At 42.9% G+C, this 27,624-nt stretch overlaps 2 protein-coding genes across 3 annotated transcripts; one reads left to right on the forward strand and one right to left on the reverse strand.

Annotated features, from left to right (window-relative positions):
* Positions 1 to 111: 111 nt before the first annotated feature.
* ANKLE2 (ankyrin repeat and LEM domain containing 2) lies at positions 112 to 16,900 on the forward strand. Its single transcript, XM_085075782.1, has 13 exons — positions 112 to 376; positions 3,773 to 4,204; positions 5,193 to 5,384; positions 6,187 to 6,380; positions 7,214 to 7,402; positions 7,744 to 7,866; positions 8,219 to 8,285; positions 8,936 to 9,117; positions 10,351 to 10,457; positions 11,311 to 11,504; positions 12,118 to 12,799; positions 12,940 to 13,071; positions 13,812 to 16,900. Exons 1-13 carry the CDS (start codon positions 112 to 114, stop codon positions 14,029 to 14,031), a joined length of 2,979 nt encoding a protein of 992 aa, XP_084931908.1. The 3' UTR covers positions 14,032 to 16,900.
* Positions 16,901 to 17,573: 673 nt separating this feature from the next.
* On the reverse strand, positions 17,574 to 26,913 carry PGAM5 (PGAM family member 5, mitochondrial serine/threonine protein phosphatase). 2 transcript variants are annotated; one of them, XM_085075784.1, is made up of 6 exons: positions 26,611 to 26,913; positions 23,455 to 23,633; positions 22,061 to 22,186; positions 21,508 to 21,596; positions 21,066 to 21,196; positions 17,574 to 19,257 (listed from the first exon to the last, which is right to left on the reverse strand). In XM_085075784.1, exons 1-6 carry the CDS (start codon positions 26,865 to 26,867, stop codon positions 19,107 to 19,109), a joined length of 933 nt encoding a protein of 310 aa, XP_084931910.1. In that variant the 5' UTR covers positions 26,868 to 26,913; the 3' UTR covers positions 17,574 to 19,106. The 2 variants fall into 2 exon arrangements, with proteins under 2 accessions (XP_084931910.1, XP_084931909.1); XM_085075783.1 differs by having other exon boundaries at positions 21,066 to 21,199; positions 26,611 to 26,912.
* Positions 26,914 to 27,624: the final 711 nt, after the last annotated feature.

Raw genomic sequence — 27,624 nt, forward strand, 5'->3', positions numbered from 1 at the left:
GGCGGGGGCGGGCGCGGGGCGGAGGAGGCGGAAGCCGCGAGGCCGCGGAGGTACCGTCCCTGAGGGCGTGCGGGCGCAGCCGGCGTGCGGCGGGCGGGCCGCGGGCCGGGCATGGAGCGGTGGGTCGGGGCCGCCGGGGGCTGGGACTCGCTGTGGGGAGCCGGCTGGGGCCGATGGCCGTGCTGGGAGCTCCTGGCCGCCTGCGCCGTCATCGGCGCCGTGGGCTGGCTGCTGCGGCTACGGGACAGGAGGCCGGGCGGCCGCCGGGCGGCAGCGGCCGCCACCTCCTCCGCGACCCCCACGGCCTCCCCGGCTCCCAGCTCCGCCCCGGCGCCGCTGGCCGCGGGGAGCCGGCGCTGCAGCGGGAGCCGCCCAGGTGAGAGACTCGGGAGGCCGGGGGGGTGGCGCTGCCCCTCGCCGCGCGAGAGGGCCGGCAGCGGGCTGTGGGCAGCGGGCACCGCCCGGGGAGGCCGCGCGGCCCTTCTTCCCGCCTCCCGGCGCGGCCCGGCGCTCCTCCCGGGCGGCGCTCGGGGATCTCCCGCGGGCCCAGCCCCGCCGCCGCGCTCCCTTCCCGCTTTATCACGGCCCGGGCCCGGCTCGGCTCGGCTCCACCCGCCCCGCTCCTGCTGCTGCTCCCCGCATCCCCACCCAGTCCAGCTCTAGACACAGATGCGCGTTTCTCCTTCCTGAGAAATTGTCCCTTTTTCCTCGCCTTGTTTTCCCGTGGCTTATTGCAAGTTTGTTTCGCAGCTCCCTTTCAGCCACGTAGGTCTTAGCTGGTGGCTCGTTTGGCCACAGGCGGTACTGGCAAATCCCCATCGCGGAGCCACGGCTGCTCTAACATATGCAAATCCTATCAGCCGAACACAGGATGTGACTCTCCATTCCTGCCTCGGAAAAAAAAACCAACAAAACAAAACCAGTCTTCCTACACGTTACTCATTTATTGAAGGATTTAATGATAGTAATGGAGTTATATAGGACTGCTGTCCTTAAAAGTTAGTCGTTCATTCCGTCGTGGGTCTAGTCTTCATTATTTTTGAAGCAGATTCTGCTGTTTCATACTGATCCAGTGAGACAAGGGAAAATACAACTCTTGCTCATTCATCCAGGTGTTAATTGGTTTGGACGAACCCTCAGATGTGGTTGCTGTTAAAGCAGTTAGTGGTATTTGCAAAGGTAACTTGCAAGGCCTTAGAACTGGAAGAGGTAGCTACATCAGTGCTGGCTGTGCTCTGGATCGTTTGTATTTACATAATCCATTTTAAGATTCAAATAATTCGCTTTTGCACCTGGATGTAACAAATGCTTGAAGGATTGTCTGAAACCACGCAGTTGGTGTTTCTCAGATTTGCAAGTCACAAATTTGTTTTGGACAGATTAAAAATCGGTGATGAAGTTAAAAACCAATAATGCGTATCTAAGTTAGCTGAAGTCTTATTGTCAGAACACAAACAGATTTTGTGAGACTTCTGTGTTGTCATTCCAGCAATGTTTTCCCAATTTCCACATTAAATTAGTTGTAGAAAACTCGTCATCCTAAGGACAGATCTTAAAACTGTTTCTTCACTGTGACTGCTTTGCCATCTCATTTTGATCTACTTGTGCCAGAGTTGTAATAAGCACTCAAATGACTTTTTTTTTAAATAGATGAAAAAAATTTGGAGCACTAAGTTTTACGTGCCAGGTTCTGTCAAAACACAAGAAAGCAGAGAGCTCCTTCATGGCATTTTTGCTTAACCACAGGCCTAAAAGGATTTTTGTGTGTTCCTGTCTACTCTCAGTGCATGAATTATATATATGTACAGGTCTGTTCTTCTGCAGAATGATGGTGCTGCTGCTGAACCCTAAAAATAGGAGCATTTCCCAGTTAATTCTTTAAGGAATTTTGTTGACTCTTAAAAGTGTTTTCTTTGAGCTGTTTTTGCAATGAACTTTCTTACCCCTGAGTTTTCATCTTGTGATTTTTCAGTTAAGCAGTCTCAAAAGGAAGATCCTTAGAATAGCAATTTTGGATATTCTAATTGACCTTAGGGATGCATCCCTTGATTAAAACACAAAGGCACCAAATTTATTTTAAAAACAGAGGATAAAGAATTGAAAACAAGTGAGAAGATCTTTCATGTCTCTCTTTGTAATCTTGTGGGCAAGTCAGATAATCGAAACAATGAGGTTGCTTGGAGGCTTCGGAATCACTAGGGAACAGCAATGCTTTGGGGAAGTGGCTCAGCAGCATCAGCTGTGGCTCTGCTGCTGTTTGGTGGGGTTTTTTACTTGGAAATACTCTCATTTCCCACTGTTTCAGCGAGGTTCCAGTTAATACTTGTGAAATGTTCAGGGACTGAGGTATTTTCTGTAACCACAGACATTCAAAATAAGACATTCGTAAAAAAAGAAACAGCTCTCAAAGGAAATTTCCCTCCAGGGAAACAGCCCTCAAACTCACATGTCTGTCAACTTTTAAGAATTGAAAGACTATTTAAGTTTGGCATTAAGTGCATTTTCATAATATTTCCTAATACTAGGAATGTGTTTGTTCTGAATCAGATTCCAGTGGAAATTTTACTTGGATATATTGACTGTTGCTGAAAGTTAAAAAAATTTCCTGTGTGCATTTTTGGTTTTTAACATATGAAAAGTAGCGTTAAGGTTCATTAACTGAGGATGAAACCTGAAATTGAAAATAATGTACTAAAACTGCCATACACCCCTGTCCCTATCCAAAGCAGTACAACCTGTGCAATGGCTCAGCAGTGGAGGAAGGGGCAGTGTAAGGCAGGAGGGAAAGCAAGGTGAGGAAATAGCACAGCTGAACCTTTTCTGTCTGGAGCTTCCCTTCCTGAGCAGGGTGCAGCAGGAGTCACAGCCTGTGTGGAGGTACATGGTTGGAGTACCTGATGAAATGACTTGCAAGCTTCTTACGTTCTTGAGCTGCCCAAATCCTGTATTTTTGGGTTATGTTTTTCACAGTGAGGAGTTTGCATTGGCATCAGGTTAGATTTAGTATCTTCTCGCTGACCAGTGTGGAGGCTGTCAGTGTGGGTTACATGGAGAGACGTGAGCTGGGGGGTCTTGTATCATAGCAGAGATGATTTCTCCTTTGGAAATGGAGAAGTTCTTCCAGCTTCTGCTTCTTGCTGGAGAGGGAGATCTGAAAAGATCAGTTGTTTTTGTCTTCTGGCTGTTTGCTCTCAAAACAGGCCTGGGAAACACCATGTTGTGTACATAATTCCAGCCTTGCATCACAGCCAGAGGAAGCCTGCCCTGGTTGCTATGTTGTGCATGTGCTTTAGACTTCTGACAGCCAGAAAATCCTGAGGAAATACTAGAAATACTTCTGTGCCTTCAGCCATAGGTGCAGCCCCTTTTCTTGGGGCTGACTGGTGCTCGTGTCCTTGTGCTGCATTGCACACATGGATTGTGCCTTTCTTGTCAGGAATCAATTTTGATGAATAAATCCTCTGGATTGAATTTTCACTCCAGAATAAATTGAAATAGGACAAACAAGAAAAACAAGTGGGCTATAAATACTCTTTTAGGTCACTGAGAGAGGAGGAAGTAAACTTGGTATAGGTGTGGTAGCTTAAAAACGTGTATAACGCATTGAATTGAGAAATATTTTGTCTTCTCTACGCTGCAAGAATCTCTTCAGAATCCCTAGAAATTGTTAAGAGGCGCATTTTTCTTTGGCTTCAATACACCATTTAAATAGCAGAAGAAAGGTTGTGGTTTTTACAGTTTCTCTCCTCTTCTTTTTTTGCCTTTCCTGTAGGTGAAGTAACAATGGATACAATATTATCCCGATTGAAGAAGCTCAGCCACGATGAGCTTAGAGAAGAGATTATGAGAGCAGGACTGAAATGTGGACCCATTACCGCAACTACGAGGTTTATTTTTGAAAAAAAATTGGCTCAGGCACTGTTGGAGCAGCAAGGAGCACTGGAGGAAAAAGGGTCTGCTCTGTCAGAGGAGGCTGCTGGAGATGTCCCAGCGAATCACAACGGCCACGGAAATGCTTCTGAGGAGACAGACTTTGGGTACTGTGTGGGTCTGAACCCTCCAGAAGAAGAGGCTGTGACACACATGAGCTGTTCAGCTCCAGCCTGTGGTGCTGAGTCACAAATCCCTGCTCAGACACCATCCAAAGATCCTCCACTATTCTATGGTGTTTGCCCAGTTTATGATGATATATTGGCGAGGAATGGTAAATACTGACCTCCCTTATTTCCAGTGATAAGCACTTTACAGTCATGTCTGACTAGATGTCTTTTATGTAGCAGGTGGGGTGAACACCACTGCATTAGTATTGTGAGCATTGTTTGAAGTATTTCTTTGTTCCTGTAAGTAGTATTTATTTGCTCTTGAGGCTGAGAAATACTGTTATAGGACATCCCAGGTGTTCTGCCATTATAGTTGCTACACATGAGGATCCTCTACCTGATGTAGCTCAGATGAAGAAAATTATTTCCTATTGCTACTCTTGGACCCCTCCTGTACCTTTAATCCCCCTCAAGAATAAAAAGTAATCTTGTAATTAAACAATAAAAAAAATATTTATACTGTCATCAGTTGAAGCTTAAATGATCTCTTCTAAAAGTTTTCATGTCTTCCTTTCTGTTCCTGGCAGGAGTAGAGTAGTGCACAAAGGATCATTTACTCTGAGACTGTAGTAAGGATTCTTACTAAGAAAAGGTACATTAATATATCCTTACTTGAACAATATCATTAAAATGAAGAATTTGTTTATTATCTAAGGTTCTCCATAGAGATCTTAAAGTTGTGACAGTGGATCAGTTACAAAGTAGGTCTTTCTGAACATCAGAGAGAACATCAAAAGTAATGCAATAAGCTCAGAATAAGCTCTGAGTTTGCTTTTCCATCTGGAAGTGAGGTGGTTGTTGAAGGTGGCCCATCCATTAAAAGGGGTGTTCAGGTATTGGTTGATGGATTGGTTTATAGGAATGGCTGAGCCCTGTACACATCTCACCTGGCATTACCTGGAAAGTGAGGGAGGCTCCTACTCAGGTTCCAAGAGAGAAGATTTAAAAAGACTTTTGATCCTTATGCCATGTTTAGAAGAGAAACTGTTGGAGCTCAAGGCTGGAATGATAGTCTAAGGATTTTGTAATCTGTTTCCAGGAGTTGAAGTCAGAGTATTGAAATAATGTAACTTTGGTGGTTCTTTGTTGCAGAAAGAATACATGTTTATGAAGACAGAAAGGAAGCTCTCCAGGCTGTTAAGATGATTAAGGGTTCCCGTTTTAAAGCTTTTACAAACAGAGAGGATGCTGAGAAATTTGCTAAAGGAATCTGTGATTATTTCCCATCTCCAGGCAAGTCCTCTTTATGTTTGTCTCCAGTGAAAATGGGATCATTTAACAGAGGTAAGTGGGGGACTTCATCTCTGTACAGTAGATGCAATAGCATTCTTTTTTTGTGAGAGAAGAAGCAACAACTGCCTTACCAATATACTGATAACAGAAAAAATTCAAAGAGTGAAGCATTCAATAAACTGAAGTTTAAAAGAACTTTTAAGTGTAAAAATGTTTAAAATGTGGAAAATGTTTTAAATGTAAAAAAACATTGCTACTCTTCTAAAGCTGAAATGTAGGTAATGGTCTGCATAGATACCTTGCTTAGTAGTCCATGATCATGTTTGTGAGGATTTGATTTTACTCATGGACTTCAGGATTTTCAGGTTTAGTAAGATGCTGATAAAATTGCAGTGTATATTAAAACTGACCTTAATTAAGTACATTTGTAAGTTCAGAAATAAGATGGTAAGCACTGATCATATTTCATTGTGTCCCCAGTTGCTAGATTAAAGGTATTCAGGAGTCACAGAAATGCAGAAGCAATTTTAATATTCAAAAAATTGTTGGTTTTTGCTGAATTTTGCTTTTCAGTTTGGATGGGAGGAGACTGTTAATTATAAAGTTTACCAGTCCCTATTAAAGTCTGAAACAGTTTTACAAGATGATTAATCATTTTCCTCTCCCTCCCTATTACTAACTACGAGTGTACTTAAATGTCTTGTTATTGAGTTCAGTTTCCTTACTCTTGTATATTAAAGATGCAAAATTGTGCTTTTTATCTAAACCATGTATTAATTTTCATGGCCTGTGTGTAAAAATGATAATCACTGGAAAGAATGTATCTAGAAACGAGTGGTCTGTGTTTTGATAGATGGCTTGTGCTCCCCTGAGAGTGAGACTGCAAATAAGGAGAGAGCCAACAGCTACAAAAGCCCACGGACTCAAGATCTCACAGCTAAGCTTCGGAAAGCTGTCGAGAAAGGAGACACAGCCACGTTTTCAGACCTTATTTGGAGTAACCCTCGTTATCTGATTGGGTCAGGAGACAACCCAACAATTGTACAGGTAAACAACAACAACAGAACAGGAAAATTCAAGTTCTGGTTTAGTGATGTAGCTTTTGGGGCCTGAAAGAAGGAGTGGAAGGAATGATGTTTCCTGCTGATCCTTCAAGACATCTTGTGCACCCAGTGCAGGATTTCTGTGTTTATTGACAACAGCTGGGGTTGTTCTCTATAAATCACTCTGACAGTTCCCTTTGCTCCAGCAGAGGTAAAGGAACTCTATGTGCAGTTCTTCAGGAAAAGAGTAGTTTTATCCAGTAGTGCAAGAATAGTCTTGTCTTTTTATTCTTTAGTCTCCTTGAAGTAATTGCAATCTGTTTTAAAATAGACTAATTTTAAGGACCAGGGTAGGGCCAAGGCTGTAATTAGGTGTTCCTACAGCATTGCTTACTTAAGCATCCCTATTAAATTTTAAATGCATGTATTAGGTGCCATGTAGCAAACACTGACATCTTTCTTCAGCTTGTATCAGACCAGCTTTGTGAAGTTGTTGAAATTTTTTATGTAATACAACAAAGCACGGCTCAATTTTTTGTATCTATTTATCCGCATTTTCCTGCTCTTTTTGTAAAATGAACTTCCTACCTCCCTTTATTGTGTCATGTCTTAATACAACTTCTTTGCAGCATTCTTTCACTGAAGAAAATATGAGAATAAGAATAATTTTATTAATTACAAGATAATGTGGGTGTAAAGATAAGTCTTTACAGAAATGTTGGTATAAGGCTCAGTTTGGAAACCTTTGTATTTTCACAGCTGAATAAGTTACATGTATGGAGTGTAAGGGAGCTGTTTGGATTGGGGTTCATTCTAATGTTGCTGGTTTTTTTCCAGGAAGGATGTAGGTACAACGTTATGCATGTTGCTGCCAAGGAGAATCAGCCTGCTATCTGCCAGTTATTGCTGGACACTCTGGAAAATCCAGAATTCATGCGGCTGATGTACCCTGATGATAATGATGTCATGTTGAAGAAACGCATCCAGTATATTGTTGACCTTTACCTGAACACACCAGATAAAATGGTAAGATTTGGGGGGTTACCTGTTGGTTTTTTACCATTACTATTGTTATTGTTTAGTATTGTTTATTATTATTATTATTATTATTATTATTATTATTAGGGAAACAACTGGAAGGTTAAGGATGTGTAAGGGAGACTGAAAGAGAACAGAAGGGGAGCTGTTAATGAGTTCTGTGGGTTTTGGTAATCATTATTCTGCACTGTGGTGGGAAAGGAGTTGTTAAGAGCTGGGATAATCAGTCATGACATGCATTTACTTTCCTCAGTCTCAAAATTAAATGTGTGGTATTGACTTTATAATCTTTAAAGTGCATGTGAATTTTTCCCTTTTTCCCACTGCAGTGGTTTGATACTCCATTGCATTTTGCCTGCAAGTTTGGGAATTTGGATGTTGTCAACGTGCTTACCTCACACCCAGCCATTGTAAAAAATCCAAGAAACAAATATGATCAAACTCCAGCAGAAGTAAGTCTCTCCATATCCACAGCAATCCCAAAAATGTTACCCTGATCAGTATTTTTCATATGCAGACATTACTGATTACCATAGATAGAGGACTTGCAGTAAGGTACCAGTGTCATGATTAAAGAGTAAATTTTGTATAACATTAAAAATATTTTGTGTTGATTGTGTCTGTGGAAAAGTTTTAGAATTTATGGATTTGGATGTATTTTAGTGTCTTGGTCTGCTGTGAATTAAAAGTACTGAGTGGGATGGGTAGGGGCCAATAATGTGATTGTTCAGGAAGAACACTCATTGCAGTTGGTTTGAAAATGAGGTTCTTATGCTGTACTAACAGCAAAAATTGTATTAACAGGTAGTTTGTGAAAGAAGCAAGAATAAATCTGCAGAACTGAAAGAAAAACTGAGGGAGTACTTGAAAGGTCTGTATGCAGAGTTTTGTACTTTATCAGGCTTGTATTTTGGCTCTTTTTGTCTTCTGTTTGCTTTCTGTAGCATTTCAGTTCATGAATGATGCTGCTATACAATGTTGTGAAAACAAAAGGGAAACTAAAACTGAGCAGGGACAGAAAACTTTCTGTCTTCTAAATGACAGTTAGAACTCTTAATATATGGATCACAAGGTTGCTTTCATGGCTGTATAACCTAGGCAAGGCCCTGATTCAGCAAACCTGGAGCTCAGTGTTTAATCTAAAAGAAACAAAAGCCCTGTACAGGGTAAGAGATGTATCTGTCATGCTGGAGAGTCCTGTAAATTCCTTGACATAGAACTTTCTCTGTTTCATCGTGTGTGTTCAGGCATTTGCAAAAGGAGGTTGTGAAATCTGTTAAAGACCCTGAGGGAAGTGCTCTAGAAGTGCTGTATGTATCATTGCAGGTGCTTTTGTGTTTGAAAGAGAAGGGAACCTGCAGTAAAATTCAATCTGTAATCACCAAAGCAGTGAGTTTGAGTTACAGATAGATTTACCAATGAAATAAAGCCAGATGGTTTGGTGTACAGGTGCACTGATAGTCCAGGAAGAAGCAGCAGGCTGATAAACTTCCTGAGAAAGCTTTGCATTCTTTTTTTTAGGTCGCTATTATGTACCACTCCTGAGAGCAGAAGACAATTCCTCAGCTCCAGTCATCGGGGCGCCGTGGTCGCCTGATCAGACAGACGATTGTCCCCAGAGAACTTGGTCTAAATACCCTGGCAGCCCCAAAGACCCAGTGTTGTCCATAAGAGCTTTTGCAGGCCCCATGAGCCCCTCAAAGGTAAGGGGAGAACTTCATGTGACTCTATTGCTGAAAACAAAAATGTGGTGTAAATAAGAAGAATGGAAGTTCAGTCAAAAATTGCTTTCTTTTTCCTCTCGGAATTTATTCCAAAAGCACCTTTGCCAAACCTCTCATTTGTTACGGACAATTGCTGTAACTTTCTAATCTGAAGCAAAGGGTTTCAATGCAGCTATAAATCAGTTTAAAAAGTCTTAACCATGTCTTTATGTCATTTCTAGAAAGTGCCACTGGATGTTAGAAGCAGTTTAACCTCTGCTTGTTGAATTAATACATTTTTCTAGATGGAAAAACTGACAACGAAGTAGTAGGTGTTGGGATGGTTTTGGAAATGTATTGATTTTATAGGGGAAAAGCAAAATCTTTAGTTTCTAGAATAAATACTTAGATATATCTGTTAAATATATTCTCAACTTACAGGTGTTTGTTTGACTCATTTGTTTAATATGAACATGCTGCAAGTACAACAGCTTCAGAAACAATGAATAAATACAGGGGAGGACTTTGTGTCATCTGATGCTTGAATTCTTCAAGACTGAATTTTACCAAAATGCTTAATGCTTTTTCTTCTAAATGTTCTTGATCAATTTTCTGTTTTACTGACAGAAATTTAATTATCACCTGTGCTCTGAAAAATACCTAGGCTGTAAACAGTTCATAATTTTGCTTGCTGACAGTTATTTTTAATGTCTGAATGTCTTAGTCATCATTGCGATCTTTGTCATATAAAGTCAAGAAGTATGGGATTTTGCAAAAAATTTTCCTTGAGGCATTCCAAGTTCAAAATAGACAGCAAGAATTTATTCTAATAATTGTAGCAAGTCTGTGCATATAAAAATATCCCCTTTGCACCCTAGAAAACAGTGACCATGAAGCATTTGTAATTCAATAAAATGACACGGCAAAATTACAAGACACTTCTATTTCCTGCTGCACACAAATTGAGCAGGTGTGGCATCTGTGCAGTTGATTTTCAGGTGGTTGTACATCATGGCCCTTCTCTTCCATGAGCAGTTAAGAGATTAAAATAACCACCAGTAGTGAAAGGAGTAACTTCATATCTGGTGTGAGATGTTCATAGGTGGAGTTGAGCAGCACCTGTGGACAGCAAAGAGCTAAACATCTTCTAGACCCATAGGTGGACATGTAGCCAACACTGAGTTAGTTCATACTGTGCAGGGTGGTTCTTGAATTTATTTCTGTTTTTTAAAGGCTGAAGAATTTCGCAGGGTTTGGAAGACTCCACCTCGAGAGAGAGCTGGCTTTTTTCACAATGTGAGGAAATCTGATCTGGAGAGAGGTGTTGAAAGAGTTGGAAGGTATCTAAAAGATTTTCAATATAAAAAATAATAATAAAGCAATTAAAAGCAAAAGACTGTGCTGAGAGTACAGTTATTACTTAATGAACAATATCTTGAGGCAAAAGCCACTGCAGAAATATTTAATGAAGTATTTTGTAGTTGGATTTTTACTGTATTTTTGTATAAACAAAATAGCTAAAATGTGAGACCTGGCTTTCTTAGCTTTGGCGATAAAGGTATTTTAGCTATTTTTGATGGTATGTGTGAAATGCTTTTCACAGACATTTACTTGCCTCAATTGTCAGATCTAAAATTATGTATAGAGTGTTCTATGAAAGTGAGGGATTGTTAAAAGGGAGCAGAATGAAAAGATCCTAATACAAATGTGCTGCTTTTTAAAAGCTCTGTGTATGTGGTGTGTCCTTGCAGTTAAAATACCTTCTATCAGCAGCATGTGGAAAAAAAAAAAAACACTTCATTAAAAGCTGACTGCATTTCATTCTTTAAAATAATCCCTCACTTCCTCCTACCTCGCCCATTCCCAAATAGAAAAAGCTGTTGAATGCAGCATCAGTGGGAATTCATCTCTGTCTGATCTCTGGCTACAGTCAGCTTAAAGATAGCAATGTTTATGCTGCTAACTGCAAAAATAGTAGATTAAATGGGGAAAATGCTCTAGAACAAACGAGATGATAATTTGATTGCTGAGGATGTGTCTGTGCTTTTGCAGACTGTTGATTGTTGTGGGATTGTGTTGCCTGGTTGCACATTTGTGCTCCTGTTCATAGCTGTTAAAATGTGATCAGAAAAGTTATTGTCAAACTAATAATTATGTCTTCACAAATGATTCGTTTTATTTTATTTATTGCAGGGAGTTAGCTCATGAACTGGGGTTCCCGTGGGTTGAATACTGGGAATTTCTGGGCTGTTTTGTTGATCTGTCTTCCCAGGAGGGGCTGAGAAAATTAGAAGAGTACCTGAGTCATCGTGAAATGAGCGAAAAGGCTCAGCCAGAAACAGGGGAAAATGAAACCTGCAATAGATATAAAACTCCACATCCCTCTGGTAAGAAAAGGGCAAATGCTGCAAACAATAGGTTGTACCTGGGGAGAAGAGGGACAGAAAAAGCTTGGTGCCCAGGGGAAGCAGTATTCACCTGCTGTGGTTGCTGTTATTCATCTGTTACCCAAACAGTCTGATTACAGTATCAAAAAAGGAGACACCACCACCTGGGAATGTAGGGAGAAGTGCAATCTTTATCTTTCATGTGAAGTACTTTATCTGAGTGCAGCCCCCAAATGAAATCCCTGTAAGAAAACTATCTTCAGTATGTTTTCACTCAGAGCATTTGGGTATTCATCTTACAGAATTTTGTAATCCACAGATATAGAATAAATAACTTTTTAAAAATAAAAGAATAATTCTTTACAACTGTGAGGGTGAAAGACACAAGAAGCAAAACCCAGGAAAGCTTTCATACCTTAGACCACTGCTTGCCATGTGTGCATTTTGTATTTGTAGCTGCAGTCAGGTTAGTTCATGCTGTTATTACCTAAAATCAGAGAGGTCTTCAGGAAATAGAATAAACCATAAAGATCGTTTATTTGTTCCTAGTTTATTTACTGGACATTCTGTTTAAAGTCTTTTTATGTGTTGCTCTTGTTAAAAATGTTCACAGGCAAAAGTAAAAAGTCCTGCAATTCCATTTCTGTTGGAGCATTTTTGGATGAGGATGATGATGACATGAGTTTAGAAGAAATTAAAAACAGACAAAATGCAGCACGAAAGATCAGCCCCTCTCTTGTGTCCAAGGAGCCCAGCATTGATGCCATTGGAGACGCTGAGTGTGATATCCTATCCATGGAGTGTGCAGGAAACATCATAGAGACCTCAGCTCCCCCCCGGCACTACGAGAAGGAGGCTGCTTCCAGCAAAAATGGATTTTGCAGTCCTGTGTCCAATGAAAGGATTAGCAGTGACAGAAAGCAGCTGCATGACAGGTCAGAGTGCCTCATGTCACCCATTTCCAATTTAATGTCAGAATTTGAAAGCTTGTCATTCCAAGAACAAAGGGCTGCAGGAGTATCTCATAAAATCACTGAGAAAACTAAAAATGAGGGAATTCTGGACAACACCTGCTATGCAGAATCACTGGCAAGTTCTTCTGAGCCGAGTGTTACAGGAAAACCTGGAGAGACCAAGTTAAGGACAGATCACAAAATGTCATTAGAAAAAGAGAGAATGTCCAGGGAATCTGCAATTCAGACTAAGGAGGCACAACAACGTCACGAGCTTTCTTCCCAGAAGTTTCCTTTGAAGACTTCACCCACAAATGACAATTTAAAGTTATTTCTGCTTGGGTAAGAATTGCCTTTTTAAACTCTTGCTTGAACAGGCAATCTCTTTGTTTATACAAAAACTAAGTGGTTTATAATTGATATGTTTTATTGCCTGAACAAATACATGGTTCTCTTTTCATCTAGTTCTGTTTCCATTCTAGGGAGCAGCCCTCGAAGCTGGATAGTGATGTCTTAGCAGCAATAGAAGGAGCAGAGATTGATCCCCAGAAATACCCGATGATTTACAGATGGAAACATGCAGTGCAGTCCTACTCCTCCTCTGACAGGCAAAGGTATTGCTGCAAACTCAGTCACAGGAGTTGAACCAAATTTTTAGCAGGTCAGCTTGAATAGCAGAATTTCAGGCCTTGTTGCCCACAAAACCATGTTTTAAATATGCAGCAGTATTAACTGTTTTCTGAAGTTAATCACCAAGCCTTTTGGGCTGGTGTATCGGTAAGGAGTTTCCTGGTGCTGCAGTCACATTCCTTCATTCCACTGCCATGCCAAGTAACTTTGAGCATGTCTCTGCAGACAAATCAGACACGAGTATTTTCCTCTTGGCCAATGTCTCACTTTGCTGATTTGGTACTTGGGTCCTTCATTGGACTCAGTGGTAGTTGTGCTGTTGGTTTGTAACTCATCCCTGTTGTGCAGGAACGTTGTGTTGCCTTGTGCTACTTGGATTGTGCTGAGGGATGTTAGGGTGAATTTAGTGTCTTTGGGCATCTCTTTATTACCGTTTTTATTTTTACCCTATATTGTCCCAATCCAAAGGAGTTGTTCATGTGAGGATGGGGTGTGCCTTCATGGCCATTTTGAAAGAAGTGATGTCTTACTGACTGAGGCAGCATGTCTATATAGAATATTTCCTGCTCTTCCTGATCCTTCTCCCAGACCTGTCTCTTACCAGATAGGATTTTTCTCAGCTGGTGCTTTCATTCTGAGATCTAAAGTGATTCTAAGTCAAAGTGCTGCTCTCATTATTGCAGTTTTCTTTAAAAAGTGCACCATGACTTCTGGTTTCTTTCAGCTGGCCAAGTCCAGCACTGAAGACAAGATTCCGGTCCCAAACCACAGCTGCTGGCCTTTCAAATGCCCCAGTGTACCCTAATTCAGGGCGGAACAGTCCCATCCCAGGAAGTCCAGGAAAGCACAGCAGCTCCTCCTCGTTCCCTCCAGAGCCAGGGAGCCCTGGGCGCTACAGCCCAGCCGCTGTGCTGCGCTATTTCTCAGAGCCTCCTGTCCACTAAAACAGCTCATCACCGCGGGACTTCAGTTCTGTTGTCATTGTCAAAGCGGAGGAAAAACTACAATGTTACTAAAGTGACATGAGGTTTGTACTTGGCTAATTATTTTTCCTCAATTGAGGACAACTGTATGTTTAAAAAATGGAATATATGTCTTAATGCCATATACGAGGTAGATTATTACTGGTGATATGCAAGAAGTTTGTGACAGTGCAGTTGTCCAGTAGCTCCAAATTAACCCTTGTTGCCACCATGGTGAACTGAACTGTCCCTTAGCAATGGTGGTATTTGCTATCACTACTTATCCTTATTGTAATGAACACACAGCCCTCAACTGCCTTTCTTTACCTTGGATAGTCGAGGAAACATCATCAGCAAATAGAACACGGGGGAGGAAATCAATGGCAGGAAGGGAAACATTCTCCTGCTTGCAGGGGGAATGCTCAGAGTGAAAAGCCTGAAACGTCCCTGGGAGTGCAAGGACACCTTTGCAGTGTGGAGTAGGGATGTGAAGCCCTGTGACTAAGCAGAGAGTACTTAGATCCAGCTGGGCTGGGCAGTTGATAGCCACACCCACACTCACCTGTCTGTCCGTGTGTGTGCACAGATTTGCACAGAGACCCTCCAGTCTCTGCTTGTTCTGAGGCTGTTACACACACCCTGATCTACCTGCTTTAGGAATGGGGCACTATAGAAACTACTGGGATTCCTTTAGGTGGTAGTGTGAAGATTTAAGAAAAAAAAATTTTAAATTAGCTGTTTTTTTTTCCCCAGAGAAGCTGTTAACACTAGATTTTAATAGTTATTACACAGAAGCACATCAGCAATAATCTCAGCAAATTTACCAGCAAGATACTTTACCTTAATGGTCTAGTCTGTAATATATTAGCATGGCAGCCAGTGGCCCAGGAGGTGGCTATTTCCCAGTTGTAAACAGAGAGGACTAAGGACTAAAAATACTTTTTTGAAATCTGAGCTTTTACTGTGTCTCTAGTGTTGACATGATAATGAGTTTTTGTTACAGCAGTCAGTAATTTTATTCTTCAGCCTTCTGTAAGAATGACTTGTATTGACAGCATGGTGCTGAGAATAAGAAAGCTTTTCAAAACTCCAGTTTTCCTTACCAAGCCTAGTGGTTGTAATATTGCATGAAAGGCTTCCAGAAAGAGAGCTCTCTAGGTTTTAAGAAAAAAAAAAGACCTATCTATTGTTAAAAGATAAATCTGATCAGAAAATGAAGCTCTGCAGGGCTGTGCTGGTGAGAAGGGATGGATTAGGAGGGGCTGGTGCCACAGAGTGAGAGCTCAGAGCCACCTCAGGGCTGGAAGGGAAGGGCAGCAGGTGGAAGCAAGCACGGTGGGAGGCAGGAGGAACCTGCCCAGCCTCCCCACGGGGTCCCAACGTTGCCGGGGCCATTCCAGACCCTGGAGCTCGCAGGGCTCCCAGCTGCTCACACGGCAGTGACTGTTGTACACAAACTCTGCACCCTCATAGGTTCATGATTGGTACAAACCTAAAACACTGCACTTGATGCTTTTGCAAGCTTAGTAGTGCCTTTTGTAATATATTTTTTTAATTGAATTTTTGTTCTTTTAGAAGTTTGAAAAAAAAAAGTGGCATCCACTTACTATGGGCAAATAAAACAGTTTTTCTCTGGGCTTTCTGAATAGGATGTCTTTTAATGTCTCTAAGATGGATTAATTGGTGCGATAGCTCTCCAGTGGGGGAGAGACTCCTCTTTTAGAAATTATTCTGAAAAAAAAAAAAAAAGAAAAAAAAAAAAGGCTTATTTTGCTCTTTTGTTTAAATTAAGCCTAGTTCCATGGAGCTGGACATTAGAGCTAATTTACATAAACACCTCATTCAGTCATTTTCCAGACAAGTAACAGGGGCTTGGGGGGTGTCATACTTTAGGAAATATCTCTGAAAAAAGAACCACAAACATAATCTGCTGTTACCAAGTATATTAACTGACTTTTTCATAAGGGTTTTTAAAAAATGATTGCTGTTTTAATTTTTTTGTTTTTATGCAGCAGGCTCCATGGTCACAAAATATTTTAAGGTCTGACATACCTACAGTTTTACTCCAGAAGGTTTGGGGTTGGCTTTTTTTTTTTTTGGCTGGTTGGTTGGTTTTTGGATTTTTTAAATAATTTAATGTAAATCACATCTTTGTCATTCTGGAGAAAGTAATCAGCTGATATAATTGCCTAATACCATGTTAAAGCCAAACTGCTGGGGTAAGTTGCTGTGGGTGCAGCTGTTGTTCTCCATGCTGCTCCTTCAGAGCAGTCATACAGCAGCATTGCCCTTTTGCTAAGTTTGTTACTGAGCCAGGAGACTGATATTAACATTTTAGTTCTTTGTCCTTTTTACCTTTATTATGCTTTGCTTTATTTTTTTTTTTAATATTTAAATATGTGTTACTGGTATGTACATGTAGCCAGACACCCACCACCCCCACTCACTCACCCCACCCCTTGCCTTTCACTTTGTAATGTTGTTTTGGTTCAGTCAGGAGAGAATTTTTTTTTTAAACTGTGTTATGTAATGTGCATTAGTCCAGTTGTACTGCACTTAAAGAGGTCATTTTTCTAACAATGTATTATTACTTCAGCTATGACAAATAGCAATTTATGTAGCGATTTGATCATTTGTGATTTTGTGAAGAAAGCCCTTCAACACTGAGCCTGTGGAGACACTTTAAATCAGAGTGATAGTGCTTCAATTGTGTTTTCTTGGCCAAAAGTTCACTTTTAAAAGTGCAAAAAATTAGTTGTGTTTTTGTTGGTTGTTTTTTAATTAGTAAAATGTCATGTTAAAAATACAGAAGTATCCCTCTTTCTATTAAAAACCAACTGAATAGCTGAAACTGTCACCCTGTGTTCAGTGTATGGGATGTGGGGAGAAGGAGCTGGGTTGATGACATGACAGGCTGACTCACTGGTTAGTCCAGGTCTTGCTCACACAATACCTGCAGCTTGGACTACACCACCACAGACTTTAGAAGAACAGTTTTATACTGTTGAAGAGACAGGAACTCAAACTAGGGTAAAAAGACATTATTTTAAATTTCACACTTTGTACCCCCAATTAAGGTGTCACTGAAACTACTGTTAATTTCTGTACCTGTGCAAACAGGTGTTGTGTCCTCTGGCTGCCCACCAGGAGCTTGGTCACTGACATGGGGTGGAGAAGGGGATGTGTGTGAGGGGTACATGTGCACACACAAAAAAATGCACAGAATTTTCATCTTACAGGTGCTGGTGCTCCTGCTCCTCATGGTGGTGACACAGCCCTGCAAATGGCTGTGCTCAAGCTACAGCAGTTCCTCTCTTGAGCAGCTCTGTGGCTGATGAATGAACTGCTCTGGCTCCCATCTCAAGTTTACAGTTCAGAGGGTTGGTAAAAGAGCTGTTGCCCTGAGCAGTGTGGGACACAACAGCTCCTGCACTGGAAATCCCTGCAGAGCTCCTGCCACACTTGCTACAGCTGCCCATGCAGCCATTCAGCTGCGTAGACAGGAAAGAAAGAGAGACCAAGCATTTTATTCAAAACTTTTAAAAAGTTAATAGACAAAAACTGATAAATTATTCTCATTGCATCAATGAGAGATACATCATGATGGTATCCTCTTGCCCCCCCACACCTTGCACTACACAACATCAGTTTGTTCCCTACCAGTCCCAGTTCCTTGAAATTATCCTGATGTAGCAGTTCAGTATCAGGCTCTTAAATCCTCCATAAGTTGTGTGCTCTGATAATGCTTCATACAGCTCTGACAGAAGTAAGCTCAGCATCTCATCAACATGCCTACTGATCAGAGAACCTGTCAAACAAGTTAGTTATGTTTGCAGTCCTACAGTCTGTGCTCTTTCCCCAAGGCAGAAAATGGATATGGCAAAACTTTCCAAGCCTCCACCTTCCACCTGTTAACTGAGCCAAGTTTCTACAGCAGTTCAGGTGCCCAGCAAGCTTCAGAATGCTTCTGAGCCCTCCCCTCCCAGAAGCCCAGCAGTGTCAGAGCTGTATAAAGGAGGCACTTGGAGCATTCTGCCCCATGCCTGTCCTATGCACTTGGCCTGGAACAGCCATCCCATGGCCACTTGCTCACCATTTGGGCAACAGCAGTTTGCTCCAGTGCTGCAGAAACTCTGACCTGCAGCATCACGACCCTGAACTCACTAGTGGTATTGCTCTGCTCTGAAAGTAAGGTATCAACAAATACAGATCAATGGGAAAGAGTACTCAAGAATATGAGTCAGTAACTGAAAGCACTTCGAGAAGATTGCTGCTTTCTTTTCCTTCCATCTTCCTGCTACAGACTCATCGCTACAACCTTCTCCAGACCATGTTTTAGTTAAAGGCTTTACAAGACTGAAGAACATTCTCAATAACATCTTGAAGGACATCCTGAGGATGGTGGAACACTTAATATAAGCAGCTGTTAGTTCTTAGCACCACAGCTCTGAGGCAAATGGTTTTTTACCCTATTTCCTTTATGCTTGTAACCTCCAGGCACAGTTTACATGAGCTTTGTGGGGGCAGAGGGGAACAAAGACACAACATCAACATACACACTCAACAGCTTACAAAAACTGAAGCCTTATCCCTTTGTCCTTTGAACAGCAGAATACCCTGTTTGTCACTTCTGCAGGAGCTGGAGAAGCTGGCTCACCTTTCATTTCAGCTGCAGTGTGATACAAGGCTGTTCCCACACCAGTTGCCTTCCTGCACAAGAAAAATACCCACAGGAGCAAGCTTTGGTTAGAGAAATTCACAGCGGGGTGGGGGAAAAGTCCGTGCTCTTGCAACTGCTGAGCAGACATTCAATCTCTGTATTCCACAGCTCAGCTTTGAGTTTTGGGGAATACATAAGGACTGGACAGTTTCAGACTTACAAAGGTTTCTTCTTTTCTGGACTGAAAGGCAGATATGAAGGAGGAAAGAGGCTAAAGGATATTTTAAGACAGCATCACACCCCAACGTAATAAAAATCTAGTGGTACTGTAGCAGAATGTGCTAGTGCAAAGAGACTAGAGGCAGCTCCTGGACAGCCATCCTTTCATTTTGCTCATTCAGGTGCGTGTGATTTTGTCTGGAGGCATGAAACCTGTGTCACCCAGTGTTCGAAGGGCCACTCTGCCGTTGGGACGTATCACCAAGTGAGTGATGCTGCCATTGTTGAGAGACAGTCGCAGCCAGCCTTCTGGGGGGAACTGCAGTGCTCTAATGAAAAAAACACATGTAGTATTAATTCAGGAACAGACTAACATGCCCTCACAGCATCACCTTCTGTCCCAGGTAACGGGGCGGGGAGAGAAAGTGGAAAAATCAAAATTGGTGGGCATTGTGCAGCTTGGATACCAGTGCCCCCAGTCAGACTCATAAAAAAGACTTTCCTTGTGGAACTCATATAAACCAGCAGTGTTGGTAACTGGAGCAGGGCCAAGAGTGCACTTGGATAAGCAGAGTCCAGCAGATGGGTGTGATTACTGTTGACGGGATTAGTTCAAGTGGACAGAAGGTAGCAGCTCTAATGCAGTGCTCTGAGCAGCCCTGTCACACACAGGACAGGGCATGGCCCAGGCTCCAGCTGTCCCTGAGAGCCCTGAGAGGCTGCAGTGCCACAAAACCTGTGCAGGTGAGACAGGGCAAAGCTGGCTCAGCAGCCCAGGGCCACCTTCAGAGGGATGAGGTGGATGTGACAGTGACTGTCACACTCCATTTCAGCCATGCCACCACAGCAGAGGCAGTGACACAGGATTCACTCCAGTGGTCTGCATGTGCCTAGGGAAGAAGTTCACAAGAACTACATTCCATCAGAACCATCATTCCCAGGAAGGGCAAAAAATAGACCTTGTGCCTTCCACAGAAACACAGCATTCTGCAGCCATTCTGAAATTCCTAAGTCAACAGGTGCTCCATGAATTCTATTAAACAGCTGGAAAAAATACCGTGTTGCCTCAAACAGCTCTTGCCTCTGACACTGAGTAATAACTTGGTTTTGGCTCTTACGACAGTCTTGTAAAAAGCCCAAGAAATTACATACCAGCTACAGCCAAGCTAGATTCAAAGGGAATGTTACATAGATTGTGTTCAATTGTGCTATCAGATTGCCTGGAATAGAAGGCACCGAAGAAACATTAAAATGAAGAGGAAAGCAACAGCAAAGAGAAAAAGGATGTATTTCAGAAAAAGCCTTGGCAAGAGCAACATGATATTCTTTAGCACAGAAAAGAATATTCTATTTACCTGATCAATAATTTTAAGTATAGCAATTTTGAAAAGCTCTGAAGCAGCCCACAGAGCAGACAGGCCAGCATTTAACTAGCTCAGCTAAATAAAGCTAACTGAAATTGTTGTAGGTATTGATCAGATTAAAGTTTAATCACATCTGTCCTGCTCACGACAAATTATCTTACAGACAGTGCTTTGTCGATGGGGAAGAGGAATAAAACAGACTCAGCTGACTGGATACGGAGACAGGCAAAGATCCAGAACTGTTTTCTCCTTTATGAACAACTTTGATGTTACCAGAAAGTTCCACTCTCCTCTTAATCCAATACTGGATGTTACCGCAAAAACACTAATGCAACTTGGACATAACTCAAAAATTTCCATTAGTAAAGAATTCCCAAAACTAAATCAATCTTTAATTATGTAAGATCAAATTCATGTCACCCCAATGAGATGCATCCAGTCAGATGCTCTATTTGTAATCTTTTCCAACAGTCCACACAGGCCCTGCCCTCATGTTTATGGAAGCAAAAGCATATGGTAATGAAAGCAACTGTTCAGGTGTACAAAAAAGGTTAAGTCTCACCAATTTAGCCATTTTTGCTTCAGAATAAGAATGAAAGTGTTCTAATTTTCAAATGTACCTTGAGGAAGTTGCAGAAGCAGCTTCTCACAATGCAGGCACTGATCTCCAACCATAGCCAACTCAACACATCTGCCCCCTCAGTGGTGCCATAAGCCAACCCTTTCCAGTCAGCCCTCCCCTGCGCAGCCCCAGGGGAGCAGCCAGCCTGTACCTGCACACAATGTAGCGGATGACGTTGGCGTGGCACACGAAGATCTCGTAGCTGTCCTCCTCCTGCTTGGCATCAGCTCTATGAATGAAGTTTCGAAAAGCAGCCTCAATTCGAGCTCCATCTTCGTAATACTGCTAAAGGCACCGAGGTCACAGTTACACACAGCTCAGAGCAGCAGCTGCCACTGCCTGCACTCCCCAGGCCCTCAGCTCCTCCAGAGCTCCTGCTTACAGGGGTCACACCTGAGGCTCAACTCATGCTCAGGGGCTGCAGGTTATTTTAACTGGTCTGCACACTTACTGGGGAGGAGGAAATACACAATTATCTAAGGGTTGTGATAACAAACATCAGCTCAGACACTGCAAGTTACTGCTACTGTCCATATACAGTATACTGAAAAAAACCAAACCATAAACAAAAAAAACTTTAAAGAAAAAGTTACCACAGCTTCTGGTTTCCAGTGGGAGACTGGAGGGTCTGGTTCTATAGGTGCTCCCTCTCTCAGCAGATCAGTACTGATTTTTTTGACTCCTGAAATATTAGGTACGCACTCAGAATGCAGTTATTCACATGCCATTACAAACAGTCCCACAACTCCACAATCAATACATTTTTCAGTGTATTTCTTTAAGGAAGGCTTCCTCTCCATCCTAAAGTCCATTTTAGTCTACACAGTTCTGTCAAGGGATGTGAATCTCTCCAACAGAGTTGTTTTACCATCAATAAGACAACTTATTCCAACTATGAAAAAAACAGCAAGTGAGTTTTCCCTGTTACACTTTTACAAAGTGTAACAGTGTAACTTTAAAAATGTGTTTTACAGATGAACTGGAAACAAGCAGTATTATGTCTGCAGGTTTCTTTATAAACAGATATATTCACACAGGACTAGAAAATGGCTAAATAACACCTCAAGCTTTAGGAGAAGCTTTGAATTCTACTGAATGCAATTTTAAGGATCAGAAGACAATGAAAAATTAAGGGAAGGCTCTTACCTGGGAGATGCTTGCTTATAATTTCAGTTGTTTCAGTTGCTCTAGTCATGGAAGAGTGGATAATCTGATCAAATTTTAATCCCAAGCTTGCCAGCCTGTGTCCAGTCAGTTCAGCCTGCTCTCGACCTTCAAAAGCACATTCATTACATAAATTGGTGACACTCCTGGAAGCGCCTCACGCAAACTACCAGAAGAGTTCTCCAGCACACATAAAAGGTTTCCATCCATGTCAAGTTTTTTTCTTTCAAAAAGCAACTGGAAAGCATTTTTATCAGTCCTTGCTTATTCAGGCCAAGCTTACTGATTGGTCAATTTCAAGTCATATTTTGATTGGCAGGAAAAAAATTGTTTGTTTTAATTAGGAAAAAAAAATTTCAAAACTTATTCAGCAACTTCCACTGAAGTATTCAGTATCACTGCTAGCCTCGTCCCAGGGAAGCAACAGACCCCTCAGGCCTGACACAGTGTTGCTGCTCATAAAGGCAACCCCAGCTTGGCACAGTTCACAGCACCTGGGCAGCCTCAGGAAGGTTCACCCCACCTTTCAGGCAGGCAGGTGAAAAGACAACAGACAGGTTAAGTCACTTACCTAAGGCTGGGACAGGATTAAGACTATGCTTTGTTACCAGTTTAAGGTATCAGATGAAGCCTGAAATTAGCATTTCACTCCTGTTTGCACACCAGTAATTATGACGTGGGTGGAAGAAAGCCTACAATAACAATTCTTCCCCCTCTGAAAACAGTGTTGACACATATATAATCAAGAAAGTGTCCACTGCTTTTAAAGTTCATTATTAAAAGTAATACTAATTAGCATTTGAGACCTAGTCACAGGATCAATGAGGTAAGATTAACACAGACAGAGGTTATCCTCATTTCATGTAACTGATTAGCAGTACTCCCACAAACAGTGACAGCAGCAAAAGTGAAATGTATTTAATTATAAACACTGCAACTGAAAGTCAGTGGTGTTTTCTTTTTAATGAATCAGCAGATTAAATTACGAGAAACACAAGTCACCTTTTTAAGAGAAATCCATCTCAATGGAGTGAAGTTTAAAAGCCTCAGCCCCTAGGAATTACATCAGCTGGCATGAAAATTTGCTCAAACAACCTTAAGATAATTGGGAATTTCCTTTGACAAGTTTCTTTACAACTGAGTGTGTTCAGAACTCTCTAAATCACATCTTAATGTTTGGATTTAGAGGATCAAAACTGAAGGAAACAAACTTATTCATGACACCATTGTGCCACAAAGGAATCCAGAAAGTGGATTAAGGTTTGGCAGCAAGACCTGGGGCAGTGCTGAGCTACTGACCTGTATTCATCAGGACAGCACACGTGAAAAAATAATTTCCTCAAAATGCAAAGTATGATGCTGCTAGTGGTACCTACCCAGTGGGGTCAGAGTTCTGTCTTTATCAGCACGGCCATCCAAATTGTACTGGGAATGACGGATAAGGAATATGTGCCTGGTGGCTTTTGCTTTGTAGTGATCTAAGCGAGAGGCAAGTTCTTCTTCCCCAGTTTCTTCATTTTTCTTTTTGAGGTTGATAAGAGCCAGTGGTTCACGTCTAAACAAACACATTTAAAATGTCATTTTTAGATAGGGGAGACTAAAAGGCAGAGGAATTTTACAGATATATAGCCTTGCCTTATTTCCAGATATAGCTGAAGAACCGACAATTTAGCCATTTGTATCACAAAACTGATTCAAACCTTTGTGTGAGGGGTATAACTAAATGCCTGCACTAAAAAAAGTTTATGGCATAGGTGAAAAGGTATAACTTGACACAGATAAATTTGCCACTTGAATTAATTCTTGGGAAATAAAAGCAACAAGCAACAGAAAGTCGTCTAGGGTGTAATACTAGGGTTTTTACGAGAAAAACTAACCAGGAAGGATATCCAGGAAAAGAGGAAAAGGTCTTGACTTTTGATCATTAAAGAAAGAAAATGCTCCATATCTAAAAGGCCCTGTGATAATACCTACAAAATTTGCACCTTATCAATCACATCAAAAGACTAAAAAAACACACCCCCTAACAACATCCTAGAAAGACTCCAGCCTTCTGCAGTGCACATTGAGAATTATTTTCTGGTTTAAACTAGGTCACATCAGGTCTCTCCAGTAACACTTTCTTTTATTTTTCAGCCTGAAGTGTTTTATTTATCCTTTCATCTTTTTCAGCACTCTCTCCCCTCATGCCACTTTAATCTCTCTTCCACTTGTCACACGTGCTCCCTGCTCTGCACATCACCCAGACAGCTGACCTGGTTCCTCCTGAGGACACTGGCATCTTCCCCTCTCTCTCTGCTATCACAGATTCACTGATCTCCCACTACCAACAGCAACCTGCATAATCCTCACCAACCAACCCTGTCCAAACCCTCCCCACACTGGTCTGGGCCCCTCTCTGCACTGATCCTCCACCCCACTAACACAAATCCTTTTGCTATGTCACTCCACCTCAGAGCGTATTTCATTCATAACAGACCTCACTTCTTCCATCATTATAAATAAACTTACTTTTTTATTCGTTGATAGATTTTTTAAATCAAAAATATGGTTTTTATTTAGTTTTGAACAAAGTGGTTTGTTCACAGAAAATTGCTGATTTCCATACCTATTTCTCACAGCAAGACTGGCTGTGCAAAGCTCTCCTGCCTCCATTTTGCTTTACTGAACACATGATTTCCATTAAACAATGAGGCTCAACACATTCCTCAAGCTGCTAAAGTTCAACAAGGCATTAAAAATGAAACAATAGTCCAGTAACAAGATGTTCTATTGCCATTTCCTAAGATACTTCTTTGGATTTACTGGAAATTATATTGCTGGCAAGACACAATAGGAAAACAAACAAAAAATTTCTAAAATCAATTCAAGCACATTTATAAAGCAGTAAGAGAGTAATTCATCTGATGCCTGAAATGAAGTATTCCACATGAATGAAACTATATCCATCTTCTCCAGTAAGTCAGCTGTACAATTCCTGTGCAAGTAGCACAGCTCAATCCAACATTGCAAGTGTGACATCCTATCAGACCAATACCAAGTCTGATATTTCCTCTCTTCTGTTTCAAACTTGAAAAGCCATCAGTTGTTAAAAAATACTGTAGTATTTCGTTATGTGCTCAAGACTTACCTTTCTAAATATTCCCTGCCCCCAAAGAGCCGTGGTCAGATATTCTGTGGATTTATAAGCCATTTAACAACTTTTCACATTAAGTGCTTCTGCCAATAACATCCAAAAGCCAAGATTAAGATTTCAAGCAGGCACAACCTAAGCCCCAGCACACCAACTGGCAGACAGCAAGCAGCAGAAAACACATGGATCTGGTGTAATACATTCACACTCCCACTGTTTGCACACTATGACAAACGGTGATATACTATCCTGAACTGCTAGGAAGTATTATCTGGCCGTGTTTGTTCAGGCAGTGGTGACACCTCTGTAACTTATAGCACAATCTCTACTTCCTGGATTGGTTTAAAAACAAAATTATGAGTCTGAAAGTACTTTATAATCCCTGAAGAAAATCAACCATTTGGCAGAAGCAGGAAGGCCTGCAGCTGCAGTTAAACAATCAGCTTTAGTATGTTCCTCAGTATAACTATGTAACCAGCTATAACCTCATTAAATGAAGGTTTTATTTTTATCACTGGACTGTACATAGCCCTATTTATATGACCATTTGATCCTGCAGCCTCTCAAAAATCAAAACTATGCGTTATACAATAAAAATCTGTTAGTGCTTAAGTTTGGATTTACTATGATTAAACTGGACCCTGACATAAGTCTCCCCAGGGAGATAATTCTACCAGATAGCTGCTAAACGAGCCAAAGCTCAACACAGATATCTACACGTTCTAATTAAAGATTCAGAAAAAATATAGTCAACCCTTGCGTTAATGTGTTTCAATGCCGAAAAACACGACAGAGCCGGGCTGAAAGTGGCTCTGCCTTTCCAAGGATTTCAGAGCAGGAGCAGCAGGCGCAGTGCCTGCCCAGCACGGGAGAGCCTTGGCATCCCCACGGGAGCTGCTGCGAGCTGGAAACCTTAGTGCAGACACACAACAACACCGAAACGTGGTTAAAAAAAAAAAATTATTAAAAAAAAAAAAAAAAGGGACGTCTTCTACCCAGTGCTTACATCTGCCACAAGCCTAAGGCTTTGCAGTCTTGCTGGCTGAAAGCAGCAGAATAAAGGGATCTGAACAGGGCAAGTCTCCGAGCTGTGTCAACAAAACCCAGAGAGCTGCCTCATCCCTCCAGAGCACTCGATCGCTCCAGAGCTCCACGGGTGCTTACCAACTTCAGCTGCGTTCCGCACTGAGCAGATCTCCACACGGAATTGCCCCGGGAAACCAGTCCTGATCCCCGCTGGCCGGGGGGTGCCCGGTCGGGCCGGGGCTGCTCCCGCGGGGACCCCAGGCCTCCCGACCCCCGAGGCCCGGCCCGCCCCGAGCCCGCTCCCCCCGGGCTCCGCAGGGATCCCCCGGCCCCAGCACAGCGGGCCGAGGAGCGGCGCCGGCCCCGCGCCCACCTGTCCCAGTTGCTGTCCCAGTAGCTGCCGCTGCCCGCGGGTCTCTCGATCCAGCCGGCGGTCGGCGGGCAGGAGGCGGCGGGCGGCAGCAGCAGCAAGCCGGGCGGCGCGGCGGAGGGCACGGCGGAGCCCCCCGGGCGCGGCTCGCTGTCGCCGCCGCCGCGGGCCGGCTGCTTGCCCACGACGACGGCGGAGAGCAGGACGGAGCCGCCCGCCAGCCCGCAGGCGGCGAGCGCCAAGGCGCGGCGGACCGACATGGCGGGGCGGCCGCGTGCCCCTCAGCGAGCCCGCCCAGCCCCGCCCCGGACGGAGCGCGGCGCGGGGCAAGATTCCTCACGAACGGGAGCAGGAGCGGGGCGGCACCGAGCCCACCGGCACCCCCGCACCTCGCACACCCTCACGGGCCCGGCCTCTCTCCCCCGGCCGCGGTGCCCGCGGAGCTGTGCTCGCCTCAGGCCGGGCTCATGGCTGGTCCTGCCCGGCCGGTCCCAACCCGGGTCACCGTGTGGGGCTGGAGGGGATCCCCGCCAGCCCGGCCTGCTGTAACCGCCCGGTGCGGTGAGCAGACCTTCGGGATAGAAGAGACCTTACCCTGAGTCCAGCCACTAACCGAGCGCTGCCAAGCCCGTCATATTGAGTGATAAGCCCTGAGCCTTATCACTGTGTGCAGCTGCTCCGCAGTGCAACAAAGACAAGGAGCTACCAGAGAGGGTCGAGCAGAGGCCGTGAAGGTGATGAGGGGTCTGGAGCATCTCTCCTGTGAGGGGAGACTGTGGGAGCTGAGCCTGTTCAGTCTAGTGCCTAGTGACAGGACAAGGGGCGATGGCATCAACCTGAAACACCAGGAGTTTCACCTCAACATGAGGAAGAACTTTATGTTGAGGCTGGCAGAGCGCTGGAACAGATGCCCAGGGAGGTCATGGAATCTCCTTCTCTGGAGACATTCCAAAGCCAGCCGGATGCATTCCTGTGTCACCTGCTCCAGGTGACCCTGCGTGGACTGGGGGGGTTGGA

The sequence above is a fragment of the Lichenostomus cassidix genome, chromosome 15 (genome assembly GCF_008360975.1).
Source record: "Lichenostomus cassidix isolate B80296 chromosome 15, HeHo_3.0, whole genome shotgun sequence".
NCBI lineage: Eukaryota > Metazoa > Chordata > Aves > Passeriformes > Meliphagidae > Lichenostomus > Lichenostomus cassidix.

Bases quoted from the DNA above. Each gene is read 5' to 3' on its own strand.
- ANKLE2 (XM_085075782.1), top strand. From the start codon at position 112: ATGGAGCGGTGGGTCGGGGCCGCCGGGGGCTGGGACTCGCTGTGGGGA. The intron at 9,118-10,350 runs GTAAGGGGAGAA...TGTTTTTTAAAG, and splicing joins GCCCCATGAGCCCCTCAAAG to GCTGAAGAATTTCGCAGGGT. The intron at 13,072-13,811 runs GTATTGCTGCAA...GGTTTCTTTCAG, and splicing joins TCCTCCTCTGACAGGCAAAG to CTGGCCAAGTCCAGCACTGA.
- PGAM5 (XM_085075783.1), bottom strand. From the start codon at position 26,867: ATGTCGGTCCGCCGCGCCTTGGCGCTCGCCGCCTGCGGGCTGGCGGGC. The intron at 22,187-23,454 runs GTAGGTACCACT...GTGCTTTTGAAG, and splicing joins CAGAACTCTGACCCCACTGG to GTCGAGAGCAGGCTGAACTG. The intron at 19,258-21,065 runs GTACAGGCTGGC...TTTTTTCATTAG, and splicing joins ATCCGCTACATTGTGTGCAG to AGCACTGCAGTTCCCCCCAG.